This window comes from Bos mutus, chromosome 21 (genome assembly GCF_027580195.1).
Source record: "Bos mutus isolate GX-2022 chromosome 21, NWIPB_WYAK_1.1, whole genome shotgun sequence".
Lineage (NCBI taxonomy): Eukaryota > Metazoa > Chordata > Mammalia > Artiodactyla > Bovidae > Bos > Bos mutus.
The window spans coordinates 68,525,203-68,549,440 of record NC_091637.1 but is presented as its reverse complement, the minus strand read 5'-3'; the positions used below and the strand labels follow the sequence as shown (position 1 = coordinate 68,549,440).

The 24,238-nt window shown below is 56.5% G+C and overlaps 1 protein-coding gene across 4 annotated transcripts in view; it reads left to right on the top strand.

Moving 5' to 3' along the window:
* Positions 1-3,480: 3,480 nt before the first annotated feature.
* BRF1 (BRF1 general transcription factor IIIB subunit) overlaps positions 3,481-24,238 on the top strand; it is a 52,136-nt gene continuing 31,378 nt past the window's right edge. For 2 of the 4 annotated variants that reach the window (XM_070358099.1, XM_070358100.1), the window contains exons 1-3: positions 3,481-3,804; positions 8,008-8,088; positions 20,949-21,122. In XM_070358099.1, coding sequence (XP_070214200.1) covers positions 3,621-3,804; positions 8,008-8,088; positions 20,949-21,122 — 439 coding nt within the window. In that variant the 5' untranslated portion in view covers positions 3,481-3,620. Of the gene's footprint in view, positions 3,805-8,007; positions 8,140-10,355; positions 10,368-20,948; positions 21,123-24,238 lie in introns of all 4 variants that reach the window. The other 2 variants (XM_070358106.1, XM_070358101.1) reach the window with 2 other exon arrangements.

Here is a 24,238-nt window from a genome sequence, read left to right as displayed (position 1 = left end):
CTCCACCCCGTGCCCGGGCGGCCTCTCGTCCTCCGCTCTACCCAGTGACAGGTGCAGGAGGGAGACAGCCGTCCAGCGTCCAGCGTCCTGCGCAGCTGCTGCTCTGGGGCTGGACTGGCTCTCTGTCCTGGGACCCTTTTCTCCGCTGCGTGGGGCGGGAGGCGCTCTCAGCGCCCCAGACCCCAGGTCTCTCTCTCATCGGCTCCCTCGGGGTTCCCACGCTGGCGCCCTCTCTCAGGAGCCCGCAGCAGGCTTGGAGTTCGGGGCCAGCCCGGGCCTCTGGGCCCCATGCATGTGTCAGGGAGGGGCATGGGGGCAGCTCGGGGTGCTTTCAAATATGTCCCAGGTCCTCTGTCCTCGGGTGTGGGCTTGACGCCCAGGTGGAGCTGGTGCAGTGACAGTGGGTCATCAAAACCTCATAGCTTCTGTCCTGCGGTTCCCGGCCTCTGGCAGTGGGGAAGCCCACCGCCCCCTGGTGAGGACACTGCAGGGACCCCTGGGAGAGGCTCAGGCCCCACCAAGAGTCACGTGAGGGAGCTTGGAGGCAGACCACCCTCCCCAGTCCAGCCCAGTCTTCAGAGGACAAGCCCTGGCCAAAACTGTGATCACAGCCTCTGAAGACCCCAGGCCAGAACCGTCCTGTGAAGCCCCTCCCAGACCCCAGACCCACAGAATCTGTGAGATGATAAAGGCTTGTCATTTTAAACTGCTAACTTTTGTGGTTATTTGTAAGGCAACAATTGATGACTAACATACTGAAATTTGGCCAGTGAAATATCGGGCCATGAGGCGGTAATTTCATAGGGCAATTCTGGGGATCAAGGTGCCTGTGTGAAGTCTGTTGAAGGGAGAAATACTCTGGGGTCCTCCCTGAGGAACAAGTACACGTGCACGAAGACATGTCTTGTCACGGCAGCAACCTGTTTCCTCAGCACGAGATGGGAGACAGAAACTGCTCTTCCCGACGGAAGACTAGCTGTCCCGCCTGTCATCAAGCTTAACTGGCTAGGCCTCCACGCCCTGTGGCGAGGATGCCCTGGAGGGCAAGACACGCTCAGACCACCCTCCCCCAGACTGAGACCCACTGCAGTTCCCGCCTGCTCTGTACACTGCCAGTCACGTCCAGCTCTTGGCGACCCCATGCACTGCTGTGTGGCTTCCCGGTCCTGCACTGTCTCCTGGAGGTTGCTCAGCGCTCCTGTACTGCTGCATGGCTCCCCTGTCCTGCACCATCTCCTGGAGGCTGCTCAGCCCTCCTGTACAGACTGTGGGAGCCTGTTTCTACTTTCACCATTCCGTGACACTTGGGATTTAGTTTTAGAACAGTGTGAGGCTGGGCTTCAATTCATCCCTCCCCTCCTCTCAACAGGAATTCCAACACCATTGAACGGTCTGTCTTTTCCACAATGGTTCGAGACCCCTAAATTTCCACACACAGCTGGGGTTGTGTCTGTACTCTGGGTTTTAGTCCATTTGTCCCTGTACAAATACCATGTGGCTTAATGGATATAACCGGATATAATATTTTCATATACAGAAGAGCAATTTCCCTCTTCTTTTTTTTTTTCTTAATTTATATATTTATTGTATTACAGACCTTAATATATTCACTCCAATTCACAAGATTTACACATGAACAAAGAGTTTTCAAAGCTCTTGCCAAACAGCAAACATGCTGCTGCTGCTGCTAAGTTGCTTCAGTCGTGTCTGACTCTGTGCGACCCCATAGACGGCAGCCCACCAGGTCCCGCCGTCCCTGGGATTCTCCAGGCAAGAACACTGGAGTGGTTGCCATTTCCTTCTCCAATGCATGAAAGTGAAAAGTGAAAGTGAAGTCGATCAGTCGTGTCCAACTCTTAGCGACCCCAGGGACTGCAGCCTACCAGGCTCCTCCGTCCATGGGATTCTCCAGGCAAGAGTACTGGAGTGGGGTGCCATTAAGTAACTACATATCTAAGCTATTTTTCAGTGGTTTCTCCCTAGCCAAAGACCTAAAGATGAATACATTACTCCAACATTATTACTAGGGAAAAGTAAAGATAGAGGATCAGTGAATACTTAAACTAGAAGACCCTCACTTTAAAGACAAGGAGGGACTTCCCTGGTGGTGCCGTGGCTAACACTCCACGCTCCCAATGCAGGGAACCTGGGTTCGATCCCTGGTCAGGGAACTAGATCCCACAAGCTGCAATTAAGAGACTACAAGCTGCAACTAAAGATCCCATGTGCCACAACTAAGAGATGGTGCACTCAAATAAAGAAATAAATATCTTTTAATAAATAAGTAAAGATAAGGAAAGGGAAGCATCAGGAGGATTAATGACTACCCAATGTCAAACAAATGGGGAAATTAAGCATCTAAACTCTCAGCCCAGGACTCCAGCGTTTTTTCAAAAGCAAGGAACAAGAATCTACTTTTCAACTAGCCCTTTTCAAACAACAAGATGAAACACAGAACACTTCCCTGGTTGTCCAGTGGCTAATTTCCCTCTTCTTAAGCTTTCTTTCTTTTAGAATTTTCTTTCTTTTTTTTTTTTTTTTTTTTCTTGACTGTTCTTGTGGAGTATGTCATTCATATGACTTTAGGATCGGCTTATTGAGTTATGTGAAAATCCTGTTGACATTATGGCTGGGATTAAATCGAATTTACACACTGACTCATGAAGAGTTTAAGTATTTACAACACTGCTTTCAAGTGGTAACGGGACATTTTCGGATTTAGTTAGAGCTCCCATAGTCAAGGTTTAAGTTTTTTAAGAAACGGTCTTGGAAGTTCCCTGCTGGCTTAGTGGTTAAGGCTCTGGACTTTCGCTGTGGCAGGCCGGGTTCAATCCCTGGTTGGGAAACTCAGATCAGGTCACGCGGCTGACAGGAGAAAATACGGTCTTGCGCATTTCTTTTCAGGCCCATTTCCGGGGACCCAACGGCATCTGGAGACGATGTAACAACAGAAACGTGCCTGCCGTGGGTGAACAAGGGCGGCACGAGCGACTGTTACGGGGTAAGGCCTGCCGGCAGAGCGCGCGGGCGCGGGGTGGGGGGGCACCGGCAGGCGGAGGCCGGGCCTGCAGGCACTGGGGGTCCGGAGCACCCACAAGCCGAGGCCCGGCCTGTAGGCAGCGAGCCGGGCCCGCCGCCGGGTCTCCACCCTTGACCTGAGCCGACCAGTCTTGAGCGCCCCTTTCCAGGCCCCGCCCACCCTAGCCACGCCCACGGCCTGGGATTCGCCCGCCAGCCCACCATGCCCCGCCCACCGCGACAGGCGCCGGCCCAGGCCCCGCCTATGAGCAGTGGCCCCGCCCCGCCCCGCCCCGCCCCGCCCCCCTCCAGCCCGGCGCCCGCCGTTGCGGCCTGTGGGTCCGAGTCCCGGGCCCGGTGGCTGCGTTCCTGGCGCGGGGCGGCAGTTTCGAGTCCTCGGCCCAGGAGCCCGCGACCGTTCCGCCCGGCACGGCCGCGGCGGGCGTCGCCGTCCCGGTGCGCGCGCGGCGAATCTGCCGCTACGAATCGGCCGGCGCGGCGGCGGCGGCGGCCTCGCGAGAGTCTGAGCGGCGCGGCAGCGGCGGCGGCGGCGGCGGCGGCGGGCGGCCTGGAGCGCGGGCCGGGCCCCCGGAGCCGCCGGCATGACGGGCCGCGTGTGCCGCGGGTGCGGCGGCACCGACATCGAGCTGGACGCGGCGCGCGGCGATGCCGTGTGCACCGGTTGCGGCTCGGTGCTCGAGGACAACATCATCGTGTCCGAAGTGCAGTTCGTGGAGAACAGCGGCGGCGGCTCGTCGGCCGTGGGGCAGTTCGTGTCCCTGGACGGTGCGTCCCGGTGGGCGGCGGGGGGTCCCGGGGGGCCGGGGGCCTGGGACCGGGGACCGGGGGCGGCGGGGGCCGGGGGCCGGGGGGCGGTGTGCAGGGGGCCGGGGGCGGGGGCTGGCCCCGGGGGCCGGGTCGGGCGGGAGCGGCTCGGTAACGGAGGGCGGCCCGGGCTCCAGTTGTGGTCCGCCCGCAGTCGCCTGGCCCCTCGGGGCCGGTTGTCGGGGGTCGAGGACGTCAGCCTCCCGCACCCCGCGCGGTGGTCGGCTCAGCCCCGCGGCTCCGGGGTAGGGATCTTCGCGCCTGGGGACTCAGTCGCTGCGCCCTGAGGACAGAGCTCCCCTATCCCCGGCGCCCGCGGCTGGTTCTCCAGGGCCCGGAGCCACCCTTGGGGGACCCGCTTCCGTCCCTCAGCCCGGGACCCCGGCGACTCGCCCGGGGCGCTGCAAGCAGCGGGGCCCCTTCCAAGGCGAGTCCGAGGCGATCCGGAGAGAGCTGCGGGAACTTGGGGGTGGCTCCTGCCACGGACGCGGGTCACCCAGGACCGGATGGTAGCTGTGTGTTTAACGGGGTAACAAGCCGCCAAACTGACTTTCCAATGTGGCAACACCATTTTGCATTCTCATAAGCTGCTTACCCAGGACTTGGTGTTGCCTGTACCGTTACACGTGTTTTCCGTGTGTTCCTAGTGTGTTGTGGTGTCTCCTCTCATGCTGATGCTCTCCCCTAGGGCACAGTGATGCTGAACAGCTGTGAATCCCCCTTGCTGAAATGTCTGCTCCGGTAGTTTTGTGCATAGTTTTTATGCAGGTTGTTTTCTTGCTGTTTTTATACAGGTTGAGTTTTGAGCGCTCTTTAAATATTGTAGTTACAAGTCCTTTGCTAGACAGGTTATTTGCAAAAGTTTAAAATTGTGATTAAAAGCTTAAATTAGGTGCGGTCCCCTTTATTGATTTTTTTTTCTTTTATTGTTGTTTAGTTGCTAAGCTGTGTCCTACTCTCTGGGACCCCATGGACTCCAGCATTCCAGGCTTTCCTGTCCTTCACTATCTCCCGGAATTTGCTCAAACTCATGTCCATTGAGTCGGTGATGCCATCCAACCAGCTCACCCTCTGTCGTCCCGTTCTCCTCCAAATTGTACTTTTTCTGTCATTCTAAGAAACTCCCTAAGCCCGAGACACACTGTTCTTCTAAGTTTTACTTTTTCATATTTTATGTTTAGACTCATGACCATTTTGAGTTTAAGCCTCATATCGGGTGTGGTGTGCGGCTGAGGTTTGCTTTTTGCAGTGGATGTCCGGTTCCCCAGCACTGTGTTGTTTTTCTTTTTGGCCACGCGCCACCTGGCCAGGCACTGAACCTGGGCCTTGGCAGTGAAAGCCCAGAATCCTAACCACCAGGCCACCAGGGAACTCCCTCAGCACTGTTTTTCGAAAGGCTGTTTCTATCCTGTGGCCCCCCTGAGGTCCAGGCGGAAGGGACCTGCTCCCAGGAAGTGGCTGAGTTCTGTCCTGGAGGCGGCTGGGTGAGAGGACCTTGGTCCTAAAACGTCCTGCTGCTGCTGGGTCACCTCGTGTGCTCCGTGCTGGGTGGTTTCCACACTCAGACCTGCATCTGTGATGAGAAGCTCTTCGGTTGAAAGACGTTTAGGCAGCCGCCTGGGTTAGCTGTTTCTTCACCAGCGTCCGAGGTCTGTGTCCATCCACAAGCCCATGCGTGGGCTCGGTGTGGACTTCCCAGGACCTTTCGGGTGCTCTAGAAGCATTATCCCCATGTCTGAGCTCAGGCTGAGGGGCCACTGGATTTCCCTTCTGTCCTGGAATTGCCCGGCTGGACCTCATGCGGTCGTCCTCCCTTAAAAGGAGTTTCACAGCAGCAACAGAGACCCCTCACTTTGAATAGTGAGTACAGGCCTAGGAAGGGCAGCCTATCCGTGTTGGACGGGCCTGAGAGTGAACTGGAGGAGGGGCAGCGTGCTGCTTTTCTCTGTCTGCTCTTGGGGTGTTGTTGTTTCCGCTGGTCCTCCACGCTCAGAGTGGCTGAGCAGGGCCCCCAGTCTCCCCTCCGCCCCTGCGGAGTCGCAAGGGTTGGGTCTTGGACCTTCTTGCCTTTGCAGACCCCAGCCCGAGGCGGTGCCCTGGGTGCAGTTACTGGCCATACCCATGCTGTCCACACGGGGGCACTCTTGGCCCACCTCGGGTGGTGGAACCTGCACCGCCTTCTACTTGATAGCTTTAGCTGGTTGTATCTTGTTTGTTACAGGATCTTGTTATAGAAAATATCAGATGTTTTTAGTGGAGGGAACAGTGTGAAGGGCCTCTGAAGGACTAGCACAGCATGCACTGGTGGTTTTGGCCAGAGGTGGAGCTCAAACTTTCCTCCAGGCTTCAGCGGAGCCCAGCCGGTGGTGAGTGGTCTGAGACTTGCTGAACAAGCACTTTTCACACCTTCCACCACTGCTCTCCATGTGTGTCTGCTGTGACCACGTCCCGGGGCTGGTGTCTGTCCCCCAGCCCTCCCCTCCCCTGCTGGCCCGGCCCAGGGAGGCTCCTTCCTTGCCAGAACTCAGGCCCTGTGCCTCCTCTGCATGTGGGGGACTGAGGCTATACACAGGCACCTTGGAGAGCACCAGTGGTGTGTGTGTGAGTGTGTGCGAGTGTGAGTGTGTGCGAGTGTGAGTGAGTGTGTGCGAGTGCGCCTGGGGAGAGTGAGTCAGGAGCCAGCTTCCGGAGCAGATGCGGCTGGGCAGCCCCAGGACAGGTGCTGGGGGCATGGGAGAGACGGCGGGGCTGGGGAGGACAGCCTGCTGGAGAGAGGGTCAGGGGAGAGCTGGATGGGAGGGGAGGGGAGGGCGGGGCGGCCTTCAGGCCTTGCCGGGCATTGAACGCTCACCCAAACCACTTCCACACTGCTCCGGCGGTATCTCTGTGTGGCCCGTGCTGGTCGCCGGGTCTGTCCGGGCAGGCAGGCCGGGGGAGGTGGCTGGGAGGGAGGCCCCCGAGTCCGTGCTCCTGGAACCCGGGGCTTCAGCGGGTTTAGACTGCTTCCCTGTCTGTCCTCTAATGCAGAATTCTTGTAACAGTTTTATTTAAGACACAGACTCATTTCAGTTAAAACAAAACGGTGATATTTTTTCCCTTCTTCTGAAATAAAAGTTGGGCAGCACTGGGACACCGCACGCAGGTCTCAGTGTGGTGTTCCTGGGCAGGCGGCTGCTGTGGTGGCTCCTGTGTCCAAAAGATCACAGACGCCACAGCCACAGATAAGCCGAAGGCCAGCTTGTTCTCCTGCTGTCTGCATTTGTGGCCGCCCAGGGATGACCCAGGCGAGCCTCACGGCCCCAGGACTTGGGCCATGCGTTTTCCTGGGGGCCTCCTCTCAGATCTCAGAGATCTGGCTCTTCCGCTTCCTGACACATGAGCCTCCACGTGGTCCTCCCGCAGGCCCCGTGGCTGACTGTGCGGTCCTGCCCCCTGACTTGAGCGTCTAGTGCTGTGGCCTGTGCTTTGTGACAGGCATGTTGGACTCCGGTCGGGCAGCTCCTCCCGCCCCACTGCTGTGCTCTGGTGTCCAGGCCCTCCCTTTGGCGTGGGGCTCATTTGATGATCACGCTTCAGGGCTGGGGCTTGTTAAGTCTAGTGAACCTTCGGATGTCCACCTGGCTGTCTCCAGAGGAGGCTATCAGGGCAGAAGTCCAGCCCTGAAGCCCTGTGGAGCAGAGTATCTGAGACTTCCTGGGGTGGCTTGGAGTTGGTGGGAGATTCAAGGCGGAGTGCTCTTGAGTGCAGCCGCGGCTACGCTCTGGGAGCAGGGTCCTTAGATTACTGCTGCGGGTGGGCGGGTGGGCACGCACAGGTGCCTCTTGCAGACCTCCAGCCCCACGGACAAGGCTCCCCTCCAGGAGCCCGCAGCCCCCTCCCCCCGAGATGGCTGTGGTAACATGAGAGGGGCCGGCCCAGGGCTGCAGGGCCAAGTGAGGGGCCGGACCTGCGCTGCAGCCTGGGGAGGCGGGCGCTGTGTGACGGTCTCCTCTGGGCTCCAGGGCAGGGCAGAGGAGGCGGTAGGGTGGGGGTCACTCACTGCAGACTCCTGGTCTGCGTGCTGACCCCTCTGAGTTCTTGCTCTGGAAACACCAGAGGCAACGAAAAACTGTTGCCACGGATCTCTGCTGGGCTTTGGCTCACCTGTCTGATCTGTGTTTCTAGGTGCTGGCAAAGCCCCAACGCTGGGCGGCGGCTTCCACGTGAGCCTGGGAAAGGAGTCGCGAGCACAGACCCTGCAGAACGGTATTTCCCTGCGGGGGCTGCAGGGGCGGGTGGGCTCCCAGGCGGGATGGGGTGCGGGGCGGAGGGCGAGCGTGGCGGCCTGCAGCGACCAGCACGCCTGCCGGGAGGAACTGTTCGAGGCGGCCCCACCCCAGCCATTGGGCCCCTGCTGGGCACCCTGGGCTTGCTGCAGTCATTGTGGGGCTGCTCCATGCGCCCTCGGGACCCAGTGGGCCCGCGCCTTCTGAAGCCAGTCCGTCTCAGTGAGCACAGAAATGACGTGGGGACAGCAGTTTGACCTGCAGTGTGACCACTTTCGTTGTGTTTTGTGAGAGTGCCAGCCCACAACAGATGGGAGAAGTGTCTGTTCTAAGCTTGGCCTGTTTTTAATTGGGTTATTTGTCCTCTTATTAAGTGGTAAAAGTTCTTTATGTGCTCCACACATAAGTCTTTCATCAGTTCTATGATTTGCAAAAAGCGTTCACCCATTCTGTGGGTTGACGGCGAACTGTGAAGCACAGAGGGTTTAATTTTGAAGATGTGCGGTCTGTTCACTCCTCTGTCGCCTGTGCGTTTGTGTCGTTAGTAAGAAAGATTGCCTGATTCCGTCCAAGTAGCAGAGGTTTATAAAGTGGTGTTTCCGTCCAAGTTTTGTGGTCTTAGTTCTCAGGCTGAGGTTTCGGGCACCTTGAGTTCGTGTTTGCGTCTGGTGTTCAGGTAAGTGCCCACCTGCACTCTTCTGCACGTGGGTACCCATTTTCCCAGCACCACTGCTGAGGAGGCTGCTCCTCCGTGGCGCCCTTGTCGGGAGGCGGCGACCGGCAGGGGTTTGGGCTCTCGCCTCCGCCCTGCAGGCTCATGTCAGCGTTTTGCTGGTTGAATCTTAGTAGCACGTTCTGAAGTCAGGAAGTTTGACTCCTCCCTGTTTGTTCTTCATTTTTAACACTGTTTTGTTGCCTGTTCTGAGTCCCTTGAATTTACAGACGAGTTTTAGGTTGCGTTTGTCAGTTTCTGCAAAGAGCCCACTGAGAACTGGACAGAGACCAGTGGGCTCTGCTGATGAGTCTGGGGACGGGGAGCAGTGGGCTCTGAAGATGAGTCTGGGGACGGGGACCAGTGGCCTCTGTTGATGAGTCTGGGGACGGGGACCAGTGGGCTCTGTCAGTGAGTCTGGGGACGGGGACCAGGGGCTCTGTCAGTGAGTCTGGGGACGGGGACCAGTGGCGTCTGAAGATGAGTCTGGGGACAGGGTGGTGCTCTTTTAACAAGGCGGAGTCTCCTCACCCCTGGTGCAGAGTGCCTTTCCATTGGTTTAGGTCTTCCTTAACTTGTTCAAACAATTTTTGTGGTTTTCAAAGTATAAATTTTCCATCTTTGCTAATTTATTTTAAATATTTCGTCCTTTTGATGCTATTATAAATGAAATTGCTTTCTTTATTTCATTTTTTGATTGTTTGTTGCCAGTGTATAGAATATGATAGATATTTGTGTATTGATCTTGTATCCTGCAACCCTTGAAAATCCCATTTAATAGTTTTTTAATGGATTTCTGAGAATCTGCTATATATGAGATCATGTCATCTGAAAATCGATGTAGCCTTGCTTTACTGTCTAGTCTAGGCACCGGTTAAATTTCTTGCCTGACAGTGCTGTCTAGAACCTCCAGCACCACACCGTGTCCAGGTGTCTCGTTGCTGATTTGAGAGGATGCACCATGCTCTCACAGCCAGGCACGATGTTGGCTGTTGTCTCTCAGGCAGGGCACCCTGCTGGGGCGCCTCAGGCCTCTGTGAGCACCCTTTCAGGGACGTGCTGGCACCCGAGTGCCTCCCAACGGGACGTGTTGCCAGGCTTCGCAGCCCTCACCTGCATGCTGGGTGAGGTGGAGCATCCTTCCTTGCAGCCTGGTCTCCTTGTCCGTGGCTCTCAAGGACCCGCCTGGCTGCCCACTGCTGCTGTGAATGGCGGCGGCCAGCACACCCTCAGCCAGCCGCTCCCCAGTCCAGCAGGGCTTGACAACTGTGCTGTTGACTACCGAGAGGGCAGGTGGTGGGCTTCTAATCATGACTCACATCAGAATGTGTTAGGTTTTTCCGGTGAGCTTTTCCCTCTGACCCCATGGATTGTTAGTGTTGTTGGGTCTTTTCTTATAGCCAGCTTGATTCTTCTGTGTTTAGAGACAATATTCTGCAGGATTTCGGTCTTCTGAATGCTTTGACTTCATGGCCCAACATCTGTCTGGTCAGTTACAGTCAGTTTGGACACGTGAAAAGAACGTGTCTCTGCAGGGGCTGCGGTGCGTGTGCACACCACTGGGGCCAGGCTTCCCCCAGGGCTCACTGCTCCTGGCTCTGCCTGTCTGCCTGTGGCTGCAGGAGCGTATTAAAGTCTCCATGGTGGCTGTGGGTTTGCCCCTTTCTCCCCATGGTTTTGTTGGTCTTTTACTTTGCCTGCGTAGACTATGTGTATACAAATTTAGGGCACGCACATTTTTTTATTTATGTAGGCCACATCGCGCGGCTTAAAGGGTCTCAGTCCTCTGACCAGGGATTGAACCCGGCCCTGGTGTCGGAGGACTTCCCAGGCGGTGCTAGTGAAGAACCCACCTGCCAATTCAGGAGACGCGAGACACGGGCCCGAGCTCTGGGTTGGGAAGATCCCCTGGAGGAGGGCATGGCAACCCACTCCAGTATCCTCACCTGGAGGATGGCATGGACAGAGGAGCCTGGCGGGCTGCAGTCCGTGGGGCGACACAGCGTTGGACTGAGTTAGCACGCACGGTGTTGGGAGCCTGCAGTCCTGTGTCTTTAGGGGGCTCCCTGGTGCTTCCAGAGCAGAGTTCTTCTGCGGGTGGCCCGCGCCTGCGCCCGGGCAGCGCTCGGGCCTCCTCCCAGCCCCGCCGCTGTCCTCTAGGTGGTACTGTCCTGTAATCTTTCTTCTTCTCTGCGCCCACCTTTAAGATCGTCTGCATGTGAAGAACTTTATTCCCGGTAGAGAATGGATCTATTTCCAAAAGCCCAAAACAGGTTGTCCCTCGGACCCAAATCAGTTGTAAAGAGTAGCGTTCGTGCAGACGTATTCATGGAAGTGTGATGTAAGCCAGCGACACAGAGAGAAATGCCCCATCCGACTTTAAACACGGCTTCGTTTACGAAGTCAAAGCGGAGCTTTCGGGCTGCTGGGAACGGGGTCAGCACAGTCTGAGGCTGCGCAAGCCTGCTTGGTGGTCGCCCTCGCCCCTTCCCCAGGGCTCCTGCCCAGGTCAGTGCCCAGCACCCGGGGAGGGGCGGGCTCTGCCTCCGCCTGGCCCGTCCCCCTCTGGCGTCAGCATCCTGTCCCTGCTGGGCGGGGCTGTGGGGGCCGAGGGTGGCCGTGAGCTCCAGCCCCGACTCTGCTGCTCTTGTCCAGACTGGCTTCTCCCCGGCGGCCCCTCAGCGCGCCCGCCGTGTGCCGGCCTTGCCTGACCCCAGAGACCTCCTGTGCTTTCCCTTTGTCCTGGTGAGTTCACGCCGATTGTGTGTCCTGGTGAGCTCACGCCGATTGTGTGTCCTGGTGAGCTCACGCCGATTGTGTGTCCTGGTGAGCTCACGCCGATTGTGTGTCCTGGTGAGCTCACGCCGATTGTGTGTCCTGGTGAGCTCACGCCGATTGTGTGTCCTGGTGAGCTCACGCCGATTGTGTGTCCTGGTGAGTTCACGCTGATTGTGTGTCCTGGTGAGTTCACGCTGATTGTGTGTCGTCGCTGTCATCCTCTGTCGCTTTTGCAGGAGAGATACAGGCAGGTTCTGTGTGTCTCCCGGACCTTCTCTGAGAAACATAGATGAGTCGGGCCGCGCGTGTGACTGCAGGCCTGTGCACCGATCGGGTGATGAGTCGGGCCGCGCGTGTGACTGCAGGCCTGCACACCGATCGGGTGATGAGTCGGGCCGCGTGTGTGACTGCAGGCCTGCGCACCGATCGGGTGATGAGTCGGGCCGCGCGTGTGACTGCAGGCCTGCGCACCGATCGGGTGATGAGTCGGGCCGCGTGTGTGACTGCAGGCCTGCGCACCGATCGGGGTGATGAGTCGGGGCCGCGTGTGTGACTGCAGGCCTGCGCACCGATCGGGTGATGAGTCGGGGCCGCGTGTGTGACTGCAGGCCTGTGCACCGATCGGGTGGAGCGCGCTGCGTGCACCGCAGGGAGCTCCCTGCTGTCGGTTAGCTTTACTCTTATTTCATGCTGTGTGTTCATCTGTTTAAACAGCGTTTACGGCTGTTTGCTGACTTCATCGTGCGTCTCTTTCTCGGTCTGTTGGGCACCTCCTCCGGGCCCAGGTCTTTCCCCCACGGTCCCCTCGTGGCTGGTTACCCCCTTCTCTCCGCCGCAGCTGCTCTGTCCTCCCATGGGGGTGTCCTGCACTCGCTTCCTGCCACCTGCCCCCAGCCTAGTGGGTTGGGTTGGAATCTGTGGATTTACCTTCAGTTGTTACTATTTATGTTCAGTTTCGTGTGCCTTTCTTAGAAAACGAGAGAGAAGTGGAGGAGAAACAGGCTGTCTGCGTTGTGGTCCAGCTCCCTCGGGGCCCAGCCTCCCGCCTCCGCCCCGGAGGCCGGTGCCCCAGGCCCCTCTCGTGGGCTCGCCTCTGGCTTCGCTGGAAAGGTGCGGCTCAGCGGGAGAGAAGCCCTGCACCCCCGCCTTCCCTCCGGGAGCCTGGCAGGGCTGGGGTGGGTGCCCACGGAGGGTGGGCCAAGGTGTGCTCGCGGCCAGCACGGGGATGCAGTCCCGTCTGAGTCACCATCTCACTGTTTGTTTCTTAACTTGGACCTTTGGGTTTTCTCTCTCTCCTTGGAATTCTCAAATGCCTCTAGGCTGGAGCTTTTGTTACTGACCTGATGAACCCTTTCACGTGGGAGACATTTCTCAGGGGAAGTTTTACTGTGTTCTTTCTGTTTGTCTGTTTTTCTTGGCATAACGTATGTAAAACGCATGACTGTACCAACCTGGAGGACGCCGGGTCAGCGTGGGTGACCTAAGGTCTGAGCACACAGCGTGGGCCAGCGTGTTTCTTGGGCCCCAGAAGGCTCCCTCCTGTCAATCAGTTTCCCTGGTTTTTCTGCTCAGACAGTTGGCATCGCACAGCGTCCTTCGTGTGTGTCTCAGAGGTCTGTCTGCTCGCAGGGTTTCATCTGTGAATGTGCCGCGTCCTCTTCCTGCCACGGACACTTGGCGGTCCTTGCGGCTGCCGTGTATGTTCCGGTGGACTCGTCTCTCGGGACGGCGCTGCAGGTGGGGTCCTGGAGCATACGGCGTGCGTGTTGGTCTGCAGTGGACGTGTCGGCCCCTGCACTTACTGGTCTTCCTGGGGGGCGCACAGCACTCAGGGACCTTGCTCTGCTCTCCCTGGTGAGCAGTGAGATTGGCTGCTTTTGCTTGGTCCTCTCTGAGCTGCCTGTTGCATCTTTTGTACAAGTTTTTTTTTTTTTTTTTTGACTGAGTTATCGTTTTCTTACTGATTTGTAAACTTCATTATAAATTTGGAATTCAAGTCTCCTGATGCATATACGTATTTTGAGTCTTTCTCCCAGTAGATGGCTTTTCACTTTCTTAATGTCTTCTGATGAACAGAAATTTCTTAATTTTAACAGAGTCCCAATACATCCATCTTTATAGTTAGGGGTTTTTGTGACCTAAGATCTTAATTCTTGGGACTTCCCTGATGGCCCAACGGCTAAGTCTCCAGGCTCCCAGTGCAGGGGACCTGGGTTTGATCCTTCGTCACAGAACTAAGATCCCACGTGCTGCTACTAAGATTGGATGCAGCCAAATAAAAAATGATAAAATTTTAAAAGACCTTAATTCTTGTCTATCCTAGGGTCTGAAGATACTCTTCTGTGTTTTCACTTAGGAGCTTTATTGTCGTACATTTTGCATTTAAGTTTGTGATCTGCCTCAAATCAATTTTTTATATGTGGTATGAAGCAGAGGTTGAGGTTTGCGTTTTTCCATTTTATTATTTCTTTGTTGGAGTGTAGTCGATTTAAGTGTTTTGCCAATCTCTGCTCTATAGCATGTGATTCAACATATTCTGTTCTGTAGGTTGCTTTTTTTTTTATGGTTTCCTTTGCTGTGCAAAAGCTTTTAACTTTGATTAGGTCCCATCTGTGTTTTTTTATTTCTATTGCCTTGGGAGACTGACCTAAGAGAACATTGGTAAGATTGTGGTTTTTTGCAGGACGTGAGGATGTGTTCTGACGTCATTGATTGACATGTGAGTGTCCAGCTTTCCCAGCACCACTTGCAGAAGAGACTGTCTTTTTCGCATTTTATATTCTTGCCTCCTTACTTGAAGACTAACTGCCCATGAGTGTGTGGGTTTATTTCTGGGCCCTCCGTTCTGTCCTGTTGATCTGTGCGTCCGTTTTTGCGGCAGCACCACCCCGTTTCGGTTACTGTAGCTTCGTCATATTGTCTGAAGTCTGGTGAGAGAGTCACGCCTCCCGCACTGCCCCCCGCCCCGCCTCTGGATTGGGTCTTTAAATTTCGTATTATTTGTTCTAGTTCTGTGAAAAATGTCATGGGTATTTTCACAGAGATTGCATTGAATCTGCGGATTGCTTTAGATGTTGCCATTTTAACAATATTCTTCCAATCCAGAAGCATATCTTCCCATTTCTTTGAATCGTCTTTAATTTGCTTTATTAATGGTTTATAATTCCGAACATGTAAGTCTTTCACCTCCTTAGCCAGGTTTATTCACAGGTATATGTATTTGGTGCTATTTTAAAAGATATTGGTATTTTTTACATTCCCTTTCTGATATTTCATTGTTAGTGTGAAGAAATGCAACTGATATTTGAATGTTAATACTGTGTCCTGCTACTTTACTAAACTCATGTAGATCTAGTAGCTTTTGTGTGGAGCCCTTAGGGTTTTCTGTTAGAATATTTGTATCATGTCATCTGCATATAGTGAGTTTTACCTTTTACCTTCCAATTTGAATACTTTTACTTCTTTTTCTTGTCTGATTGCTGTGGCTAAAACTTAAATACTATGATGATAGACGTGGTGGGAGTGGGCATCCTTGTCTTGTTCGAGATTTTAGTAGGAAGGCTCTTAGCTTTTCACCACTGAGTATTATATAGGCTGTGGGTTTTCATAAATGGCCTTTATTATGTTGGGATATGTTCCCGCTGTTCCCCCTTTGGTAACAATTTTTTATCGTGAATGAATATTGACTTTTGTCAAATGCTTTTTCTGCATCTACTGAGATAATCATGTGATTTTGACTTTTCTTTTGTTAATGTGGTTTATTGCATCAATGGGTCTGCAGGCGTTGAGCCGACCTCGTGAAGCTGGGATGGACCCTACTCGATTGTGCTGTGTGATCTCTTATCTGTGTGGTTGAATTTGGTTTGCTAATACTTTGTTGAGAATTTTTGCATCTGTGTTCACAGAGGCCAGCCTGTGGTTTTCTTGTTTGGTGTCAGGGTGACGCCGGCTGCACAGAACGTCCCTGGGAGTGTTCCCCACTCTTCAGTCTTTGGATGAGTTTGAGACAAGTCAGTATAGTGAGTTCTTTTTTGTATGTTTGGTAGAATTCACCTGTGCAGCCATCTGGTCCTGGACTCGTGTTTGTAGGGAGGGTTTGTTTGTTTGTTTTACAGATTTTGTTTCACTTCCCTTGATGGAGTCTGTTTCTTGATTCAGTTTTGGCGGGCTGTGTGTTTCTGGACAGGGGCTCCTCTCCTCGGCTGCCGGCTCTGCCAGTGTCCGCTTGCGTGTGGCGCGCTCCCGCTCCCTGGGCTTCTGCGGTGTCAGGTGAGGGTGCTCCTGTTTCATTCCTTATTTCATCTGTCCGGGTTCTCTTTTCCTCTTGGTGAGCCCAGCCAATGGTTTGCCAGTTTTGTTTACTCTTTGAAACCAAGAATCATCTCCTGGTTTTATTGATTTTGTTTTTTCTATTTTTTAAAAATGACTATTTATTTCCTTTCTTCTTCCTTCAGGTTTTATTGTTCTTTTTCTGTTTTAGGTAGTAAGATAGGTTGTTTACTCGGGATTTTTCTTGTTTTTTAATGAAGGCCTCCATCCCTATGAACTTGCCTCTTAGAGTTGCTTTCGCTGCATCCCATAGATTTTGTGTTCGATCCCTGGATCAGGAAGATCCCCTGGAGAACAAAATGGCAACCCACTCCGGTATTCTTACCCGGGAAATCCCATGGACATAGGAGCTCGGCAGGCTGCTGGCCGTGAGGTCACAGAGAGTCCGGCGCGACTCCTCAACGAGCAGATTTTGCGGTCTGTGCATCTCACGGCGTTTGCAGCCGTTCAGTCTCCGTGTAGTTGCATTCTCTCGTTTCTTTTCTTGTGATTGAGTCCCAGTTTCATGCCATTGTACTCAGAGAAGATGCTGGAAACAGTCTCCACACCCTACGTTTGTAGAGGTTGGCTTTGTGCCCTAGTACGCGGTTAGTCCGGGAGAATGTTCTTTGCGTGCTTGAAAAGAATGTGTATTGTGGTGTTTTCTTTCGGATGCAACGTCAGGAACATACCAAGCCTCACTGTTGCGTGGTATCACTCGGGGTCTCTGTTGCTTCACTGCTTCTCTGGAGGGTCCGTCCACTGGTGTCAGTGGAGTGTTAAAGTCTACTACCATTGTGTCCCCCTCAGTTGCTCCTTTACATCTGTTCAGTTCAGTCAATCAGTCATGTCTGACTCTGCGACCCCATGGACTGCAGCATGCCAGGCCTCCCTGTCCATCACCAGCTCCGGGAGTTTACTCAAACTCATGTCCATTGAGTCGGTGATTCTGTCTAACCATCCCATCTTACCCTTTGCCGCCCCCTTCTCCTCCTGCCCTCAGTCTTTCCCAGCATTGGGGTCTTTTCCAGTGAGTCAGCTCTTTGCATCAAGTGCCCACAGTACTGGAGCTTCAGCTTCAGCATCAGTCCTTCCAATGAATATTCAGGACTGCTTTCCTTTAGGATTGACTGGTTTAATTACTCTCTTTGCAGTCCAAGGGACTGTCAAGAATGTCCTCTAGAACCACAATTTGAAAGCGTCAATTCTTTGGCGCTTAGTCTTCTTTATGGCCCAACTCTTACTTCTGCACATGACTACTGGAAAAGCCACAGCTTTAACTATACAGATCTCTGTCAGCAAAGCGATATGGTACCTCTGCCTTTTAGTATGTTGCCCACGTTTGTCATAGCTTTCCTTCCGAGGAGCAGGTGTCGTAATTCCATGGGTACAGTCACCGTCCACGGCGATTTTGGAGCCCAAGAAAATAAAACCTGTCACCGTTCCACTTCCTCAGCTTCTGTTTGCTGTGAAGTGATGGGACTGGATGCCATGATCTTAGTTTTTCGAATACTGAGTTTTAAGCCAGCTTTTTCACTTTCTTCTTTCACTTTCTTAAAGAGGCTCTTTAGTTCTGCTTCACTTTTTGCCATTTAGAGTGGTATCATCTGCATATCTGAGGTTGTTAATATTTCTCCTGGCAATCTTGATTCCAGTTTGTGAGTCATCCAGCCTGGCATTTCCCATGATGTGCTCTGCATATAAGATAAATAAGCAGGGTGACAATATGCAGCCTTGTCACACTCCTTTCTCACTTTTGAACTAGTCCCTTGTTCAGTGTCTGGCTCTAACTGTTGCTTCTTGACTTGCATACAGGCTTCTCAGGAGGCAGGTCAGGTGGTCTGGTGTTCCCATCTCGTGAAGAATTTTCCACGGTGTGTTGTGATCCACACAAAGGCTCTAGCATAGTCAGTGAAGCAGAAGCAGATGTTTTTCTGGAAGCCCCTTGCTTCTTCTGTGATCCAGCAGATGTTGGCGGTTTGACCTCTGGCTCCTCTGCCTTTTCTAAACCCGACTTGCGTGTCCGCGTGGCTCTAGCCTCCGGAACCTGCCAGGCAGCGCTGTCCCTGTCCTGCCGGTTCCGTCCGGTTGTATTTGGTATGATCTGAATCTATGGTATTAAGTCCATACTGTTGTCAATCTTCAAGTAAACCAGCCAGCTCTCTCATCAGCAAAGCAGGTGTACTCGGGAGCGGCAGAGGACACGCTGTGGCCGGCTGGCCGTGGGCGGGTCCTGCAGGCAGCAGAGAGGCGCCTCACCGGGCAGACAGGAGGAGGAGGTTGGGCGCTTTGGGGGCCTTTGAGGACAGCGAGGGTTGTGTGGCGGCTGCTTCCCCTTGGCCGGGCTCCCTTCCTCGTGCAGCCAGTGCCTTCTTGCCCGGGGTGTAAAGTGAGTGTGTGTGAGGCGTGTGCGGGAGAGCGCCCCTGCGGATCTCTGCCTCATCCCCCGCGGCTCCCCTGCTCATTTGCACGCTTGGTGGGACTGTTAGCTCTTTCTGTGGTGTCGTCTGTCCTAATCACAGGCCCTCTTCATCTGGGTGATCCTTCGTGCCTGGACGTCTGCCTGTCTGGCCAGCTGCGTGCCTCCCTCTGGGGCCTGCCCCCTGGAAGCCGCCCTTCTCCTCTGGGGGCGGCCCTTCCTCCAGCTCCTAGCTCTCTTTTTAAATCTTCACCTGTGCCCACTCTGTGGTTTGGTTATTTCTGAGTTTTTACAAAATGTTCAGTGACCACATTTTTAACTTTTCAAGGACTGTCTTTGATCGCAGCCTGTCCCTACTCTCCTGTGTGCTGGCGTCTTTCCAGTACTTTGAGATTATCATGGACCTGGGACGCTCTCCTCTCTGAGCAGTCTGCCTGTGGAGCCTGGTGCTTCTTCCTCTCTCTCCACATTGGCATTTTCTACACAGGGTGGGTGACTCTCCGTTGCTGGCCCATGTTTATATGAATGTGGGTCTTAAACTGACCTGTTCACGCCTGTAGCCCACCCAGGGCGCCCATTGGCTTCTTGGTGCCCCTGGTTCTGATCACAGGCGTGGTTTCTCGTGTGTTGCCACGTGGGACGGGTGTGACGTGCTTCTGCACCCTGACTTGGGTGCTGCACAGGCCCGGCTGGCACTGCGAAGGTCCTCCGGGTGAGAGGAGACTTCTGGGCCGAGCCCTGTAGCATCAGGGCTCCGCTTCTTAAGCCGCCAGGTCAGACCCTCCCGCCGCGTGCCCCCGGGGCGCTGGCCGGTCCTCGCGCTGTGTCCACGTTTGTGCTTTCTGCCGTCTCCATGCTTCTGGGAGGATGCTGCTTGGGTGCCGTCTTGAAGGGAGACGCAGGCCTTAGTTTCACAAAATGTCAAAAGTTTGAAGACATCGATGTGCTAGTGAGTTGACTTTTTGCATTCCTGTATTATTCTTAGGAGAGTAAGCTGAAGTTGGTTAATTGGGAGTCTGTTTTGCGTGTTTGCATTTACTGATACCTTTGTGCTTTTAAAGGTTGCACACACGCCTGTGTTGTGTGATTTGTTCAGAATGCCGATTGTGCTTGCCCGATGTGCGTGAATTAAAAACTCACTTGGGGGGCTGGGAGTAACTTCTCATGGCTACAGGGCTTCTTTTTTGGGTGATGGAATGTACCAAAGCGGTAATGGTCGAACAACTTTTGTGAATGTACTAACCACTCCGTGGGACAACTTAAGTGGGTGAAGTTTACAGTATGTGAGCTATAGAGCAAGGAAGACGTGATAAGGTGACTTGCTGCTATAATTTCAAGCCCCCCACCCAACTTCTGGGGGACCCTGGCCCGTGGTATGTGGGGCTAAGCTGGGTCCCGGGCTCTGTGAGCACCCTCTGGAAAGGACCTTCCTCTCCGTGTTAGCGGAGCCCCCGTGAACACCGAGGAGCTGGGTGGCGCGAGCCTCCGGCCTGAAGGTCTCTCATCAACCACTCTGTCTGCCCCGAGGCTGGCTGGGCTGCGGGGCAGACTGTGCCTATACACCTGACATCCTGGCGCACGCGCTGTGATGGGCAGCAGCAACCCGCCCTCCTCTCTCTGCAGATGGTCAGGATGTTGGCTGTGCCCTGGCCTCGGCTCTGGGACCGTGACCATGATCCTGCCTCAGTTCAGCCTGACCAGAGGCCTCGGAGCTGCGTGGCTCCGGGCAGGCTGTGTTGGAGGTCGAGGGGGCAGGGCCACAGGGGCCAGGGCACTCACGGGACATGCCAACTGCTGGGTACCAGCCCTCATGCCTGTTCCCCTGGGCGCTAGCTCGCTGGGTACCTCCCTTTGGCCAGGGGTCAATCTGAGCCCACAGTCCTTGGCACAGGGGCAGCGGCATTGGCTCCTAGCTCTTTGTGGGGGAAGCACAGGCCACTGGCGCAGTGTAGAGTGGTTTTTGCTAGAGGAGAGAGGGCCTGGGGGCGGGAGGACGCTGGGCGGGCTGCATGTGCCCCAGCCCCTGGCTCCTGTGAGGCTCGCCGGTTGCACAGGCCATGTCCGTCTCCCCCTCGGTGCTCCTGTGGCTCCCAGGAGGGCCGTGCTCCGGGCAGAGGTGTGTGTGCAGACTTGGTCCTTGACCGGCCTGTGCACACCAGCCTGCGAGGAGGCTGATGTGGAGCCCGTGGGGAAGGCTGGGTGGGCGCGGGCGGCAGGGCCTGGGCGCTCAGGCACGGGAGGGGCCTTTGCGGTGGAGCATGTGGACTCGGGGCCCATGATCAGTGTTCAGCGCCAGGCGGCCGGCTTACCCGCAGCCCTTCCCAGACTCACTGAGCGAGGGGCCTTGGGAAGGGCTCTGCTCCCGGGCTGACCTGACCCACTCCACCCTGGAGGAGGGCGCCTCGGGGCACGTGGCGCTGCAGGGAACTCGCACTCCGCGCCCACACGTGTGATTTTACTGGAACCCCTGTGAAAACGGGACGTTTTGCAGAGCGTGAAAGGAAACGGGTAGACCTCGACTCTTCTGCCTTAGGTTGCCGAGGCAGTCACCGACGCTGACAGTGTTAACGAGCCGCCGGCTCGCCTGTTGGGATCCGCGGTAACGTGTCGTGTTGTGTCCTAGGGAGGCGTCAGATCCACCACCTGGGGAACCAGCTGCAGCTGAACCAGCACTGCCTGGACACCGCGTTCAACTTCTTCAAGATGGCCGTGAGCAAGCACCTGACCCGGGGCCGGAGGACGGCGCACGTGGTGGCCGCCTGCCTCTACCTGGTGTGCCGCACAGAGGGCACCCCGCGTATCCTTCGCTGCCCGGCCTCCCGGCGCCTGCTGGGCCTCCCTCTGCTCGTGGGCTCCCCCGTGCTCAGTGCCTGTGTTTGCTGGGACGCCTCGGGAGGAACCGGCTGGAGGGTTAGGTGAGGCGCACAGGCTGAGGGGCGGGGCCGCTGGGTGCCTCGGCCCACCGCCCCGAGGGCCCTGCAGCGTCTCCCTGCACGGGCCGGCTCGTGGCTTCTCGGAGGGGACGCTGTGCGGCCTCCCTGTGCCTGGATGGCAGGCTCGTCGTGGGTGCGGGCCTGCCCGTCACATCTCCGTGAGGACGTCCTCTGGGGCTGTGTGCCCGTGTGCTCCTGTGTCTCGTGTCTCCTTTCCTGTCCCACTGGGCCCCTCGCCTCTCCCGCGTGGATCGTACTGCTGGCCCCGTGTCCTCCCACGGCTTCTGAGAGCGGGTGCCGTGAGCATCTGACCGCTTGCGGTCTTTCTTCTGCATGTTGGGGACAGCCTGGCAGGATTCCGGGGGGCACGTTGGCCTCCTCTCTGCTCACCTGCTGCCCCACTGACCTGTCTTCTGGTCTCTTCTTTCCTGTTGTCCACTTACTTACCTTTTTCTCTGGGAGAGTTTATCTCCCAGCCGGGCCTCCGCCTCTGCTTTCCTGGTGGGAGCTGGGGCAGCGGTGTGTCCCGGGGCCCTTCCTGGGGTGCGGCTCCCCGAGTTGCCTGTAGGAGCTGTGGCCTCTCTGCCCCTCCTCGCAGAGGAGCCTTCCCTGCGGGTAGGTGGCCTGGCTGCGGCCCGGCCCTGAGCCGGGAATGCGCGCGGGGCCCTGGACACTGCATGGGGGGGCGACCCTCAGGATCAGAGCCTCTCCTTAGAATGTCTTTGAATCTTGGGGGTTTATCACTTCAGCATCAAAGAACCCTTGTTGCATGAAAGGATGAAGCTCTGCGCCCAGAGGCCCACGAGGTGGCGCAGTGGAGCTCTGGCCGAGGTCACCAGCACAGTCGGCCCGACCCGCCTCCTGAGCGCGCCCCGCCCTCCGCCCCGGTGGGGGCGGAGCAGGCGCCAAGGCTGGAGGAGCGGCAATCCCGGTCCCGGTCCCCGGGTTGTGGGGGTCGGGGAGCGCGAGCACCCCAGCCGCCCGCCTCCTGCCCAGTACCCTGGCCCAGGAGCGGAGCCTGGCGGCCCGCAGAGGATGGACCAGAGGCCCCTGCACCTGGGAGCGCTGCCGGGCGGAGGGGCCGCACTGAGCCCGGTGGGAGGGGCCGCGCTGAGCCCATGCCGTTGGGGGCCCTGAACCCAAACCGTGCAGACGGGCCAACCAGAGGCTGAGAGCTGAGCGCGGCTGCGAGGTTGGGGAGGGGTGATGGTTTGCAGCTCTGTAAATAGACTGAGAGCCTTGCACATGTGCATTTTTGGCCCTACCCTTGGCCTTGAAGAGCTGTTAGCACGGTGGACTGCACTGTGTGGGGCAGCGCTTCAGCCCCTCTGCCGGCCCTTGGTCCCCTCGGGAGGGCCGTTTTGGGGGCCGCCGGAGGGCACAGGTGTGGCCGGCCCCCTGAGCTTCCCTGTGGCTGGCACTCCGGGCCCCATCCTCCGGCCGGTGTCCTGGCGCCCTGGACAGGCCTCGGCTCCTTGCCCCTGCGGCCCCCCGCCCTGCAGCCGCCTGCTCTGCCCTGCCTGGCACGGCCGCCTTGTCTTGCAGGCGAATTCCAAGCCCCTAGAACGTATTCGAAGGCTTCCCTCTCCTCTCCTCGCCCCAGACTGCCCTCCACGCTCCCCTCACTCCCTCTCTCTGACCTGCTTTCTAGACCATCTGTCCTTGGGTGGGCATGTTTGGCAGAAACTTCAGGCTCTAAGGGGCTTCGCTGGTAGCTTAGCTGGTAAAGAATCCGCCTGCAATGCAGGAGACCCCAGTTTGATTCCTGAGTCAGGACGATCCCCTGGAGACGGGATAGGCTGCCCACTCCAGTGTTCTGGCCTGGAGAATGCCGTGTTACGGTGTCGTCCGTGGGGTCGCAAAGAGTCAGACGTGACTGGGCGGCTTTCACTCGCTCTCCCGTCCAGGCTATGAGCGGACACCACGTCCCCGGCCCAGGTGACCCAGCCGCTGTCTCCCGCAGCTGCGTGTCCGACGCTAGTGCGGCTTTTGTGACGCACGTCCACAGGAGGTGTGTAGTCCTTGGTGTTTACTGGGCTCCAGCTGAGCGGCCAGCAGGCCTGTGTGTGAGCAGGTGAGCCCAGTGCCCTCAGTCCCGAGGCTGCTGACCCTGTCCCCCCACCTTGGCCTTTAGACCTTCTCCCCCAGGCTTCCGACCCTGGGTCTTGCTCAGGGGGCTTCCAATCTGCAGACCTGGGGTGGGGTTCTTCCACGCTGAGCCTCTGCCCTCCCCAGGCTCCCTGGGATCCTCTGTCTTGGAGGACAGTCCCGTGAAGACCCGGTTCTCCCCAGCCCACCACTGCCTGCTTCCCTCTGCCGGCCCCCCACCCCTCAACCACTTGCCTCCCCAAGGACAACCAGAGAATTTAAAAGATTTTAAATAACTTGAGTTTTAGGGCAGCAGCAAAACTGAGAGGAGAGTGTGTAGACTTGCCAAGCCCCTGTCACACACATGCACCGCCTCCCCGGTGTGGACGGGCCCCACCGAGTCGGTCGTTTGCCCCCAGTGCTGAGCCCATCGTGACACCTCACTGCCCCGCAGGCTGCGTGGTCTCCGCCGGCGCTCATGTCCTGTGGATTCGGCAGACACACAGTGGCTTGTGTCTCTCATCCTGGCATCACACAGAGTGAGGGCGGTCAAGACAAGGCCACAGTGGCTGGCGAGCATTTGTCAGGAGGCGCTCGGCATGCGGAGCTGCGGGTTGAGCTGAGAGGAGGGCACAGCCCCGTGCTCGCCGCCCCAGGGCCTTGGCACTCACACCTGCCACTCAGCGTGTCCTGCCTGCCCACGTCCAATGATGCCGAGTGGGGCCGCTCCCTGGGGTCCAGCAGGCACGCCCTGGGCTGTGTCGGCTGGAAAAAAGCCTCCCATCCTGCTGCTTTCTGCCTCCTGGCAGCGTCTTTTTCAGTTCCCGAGCAGGGACTGACCCTGGGCCGTGGCAGTGACCGCGTGGAGTCCTGACCGCTGAGCTCGCAGGGA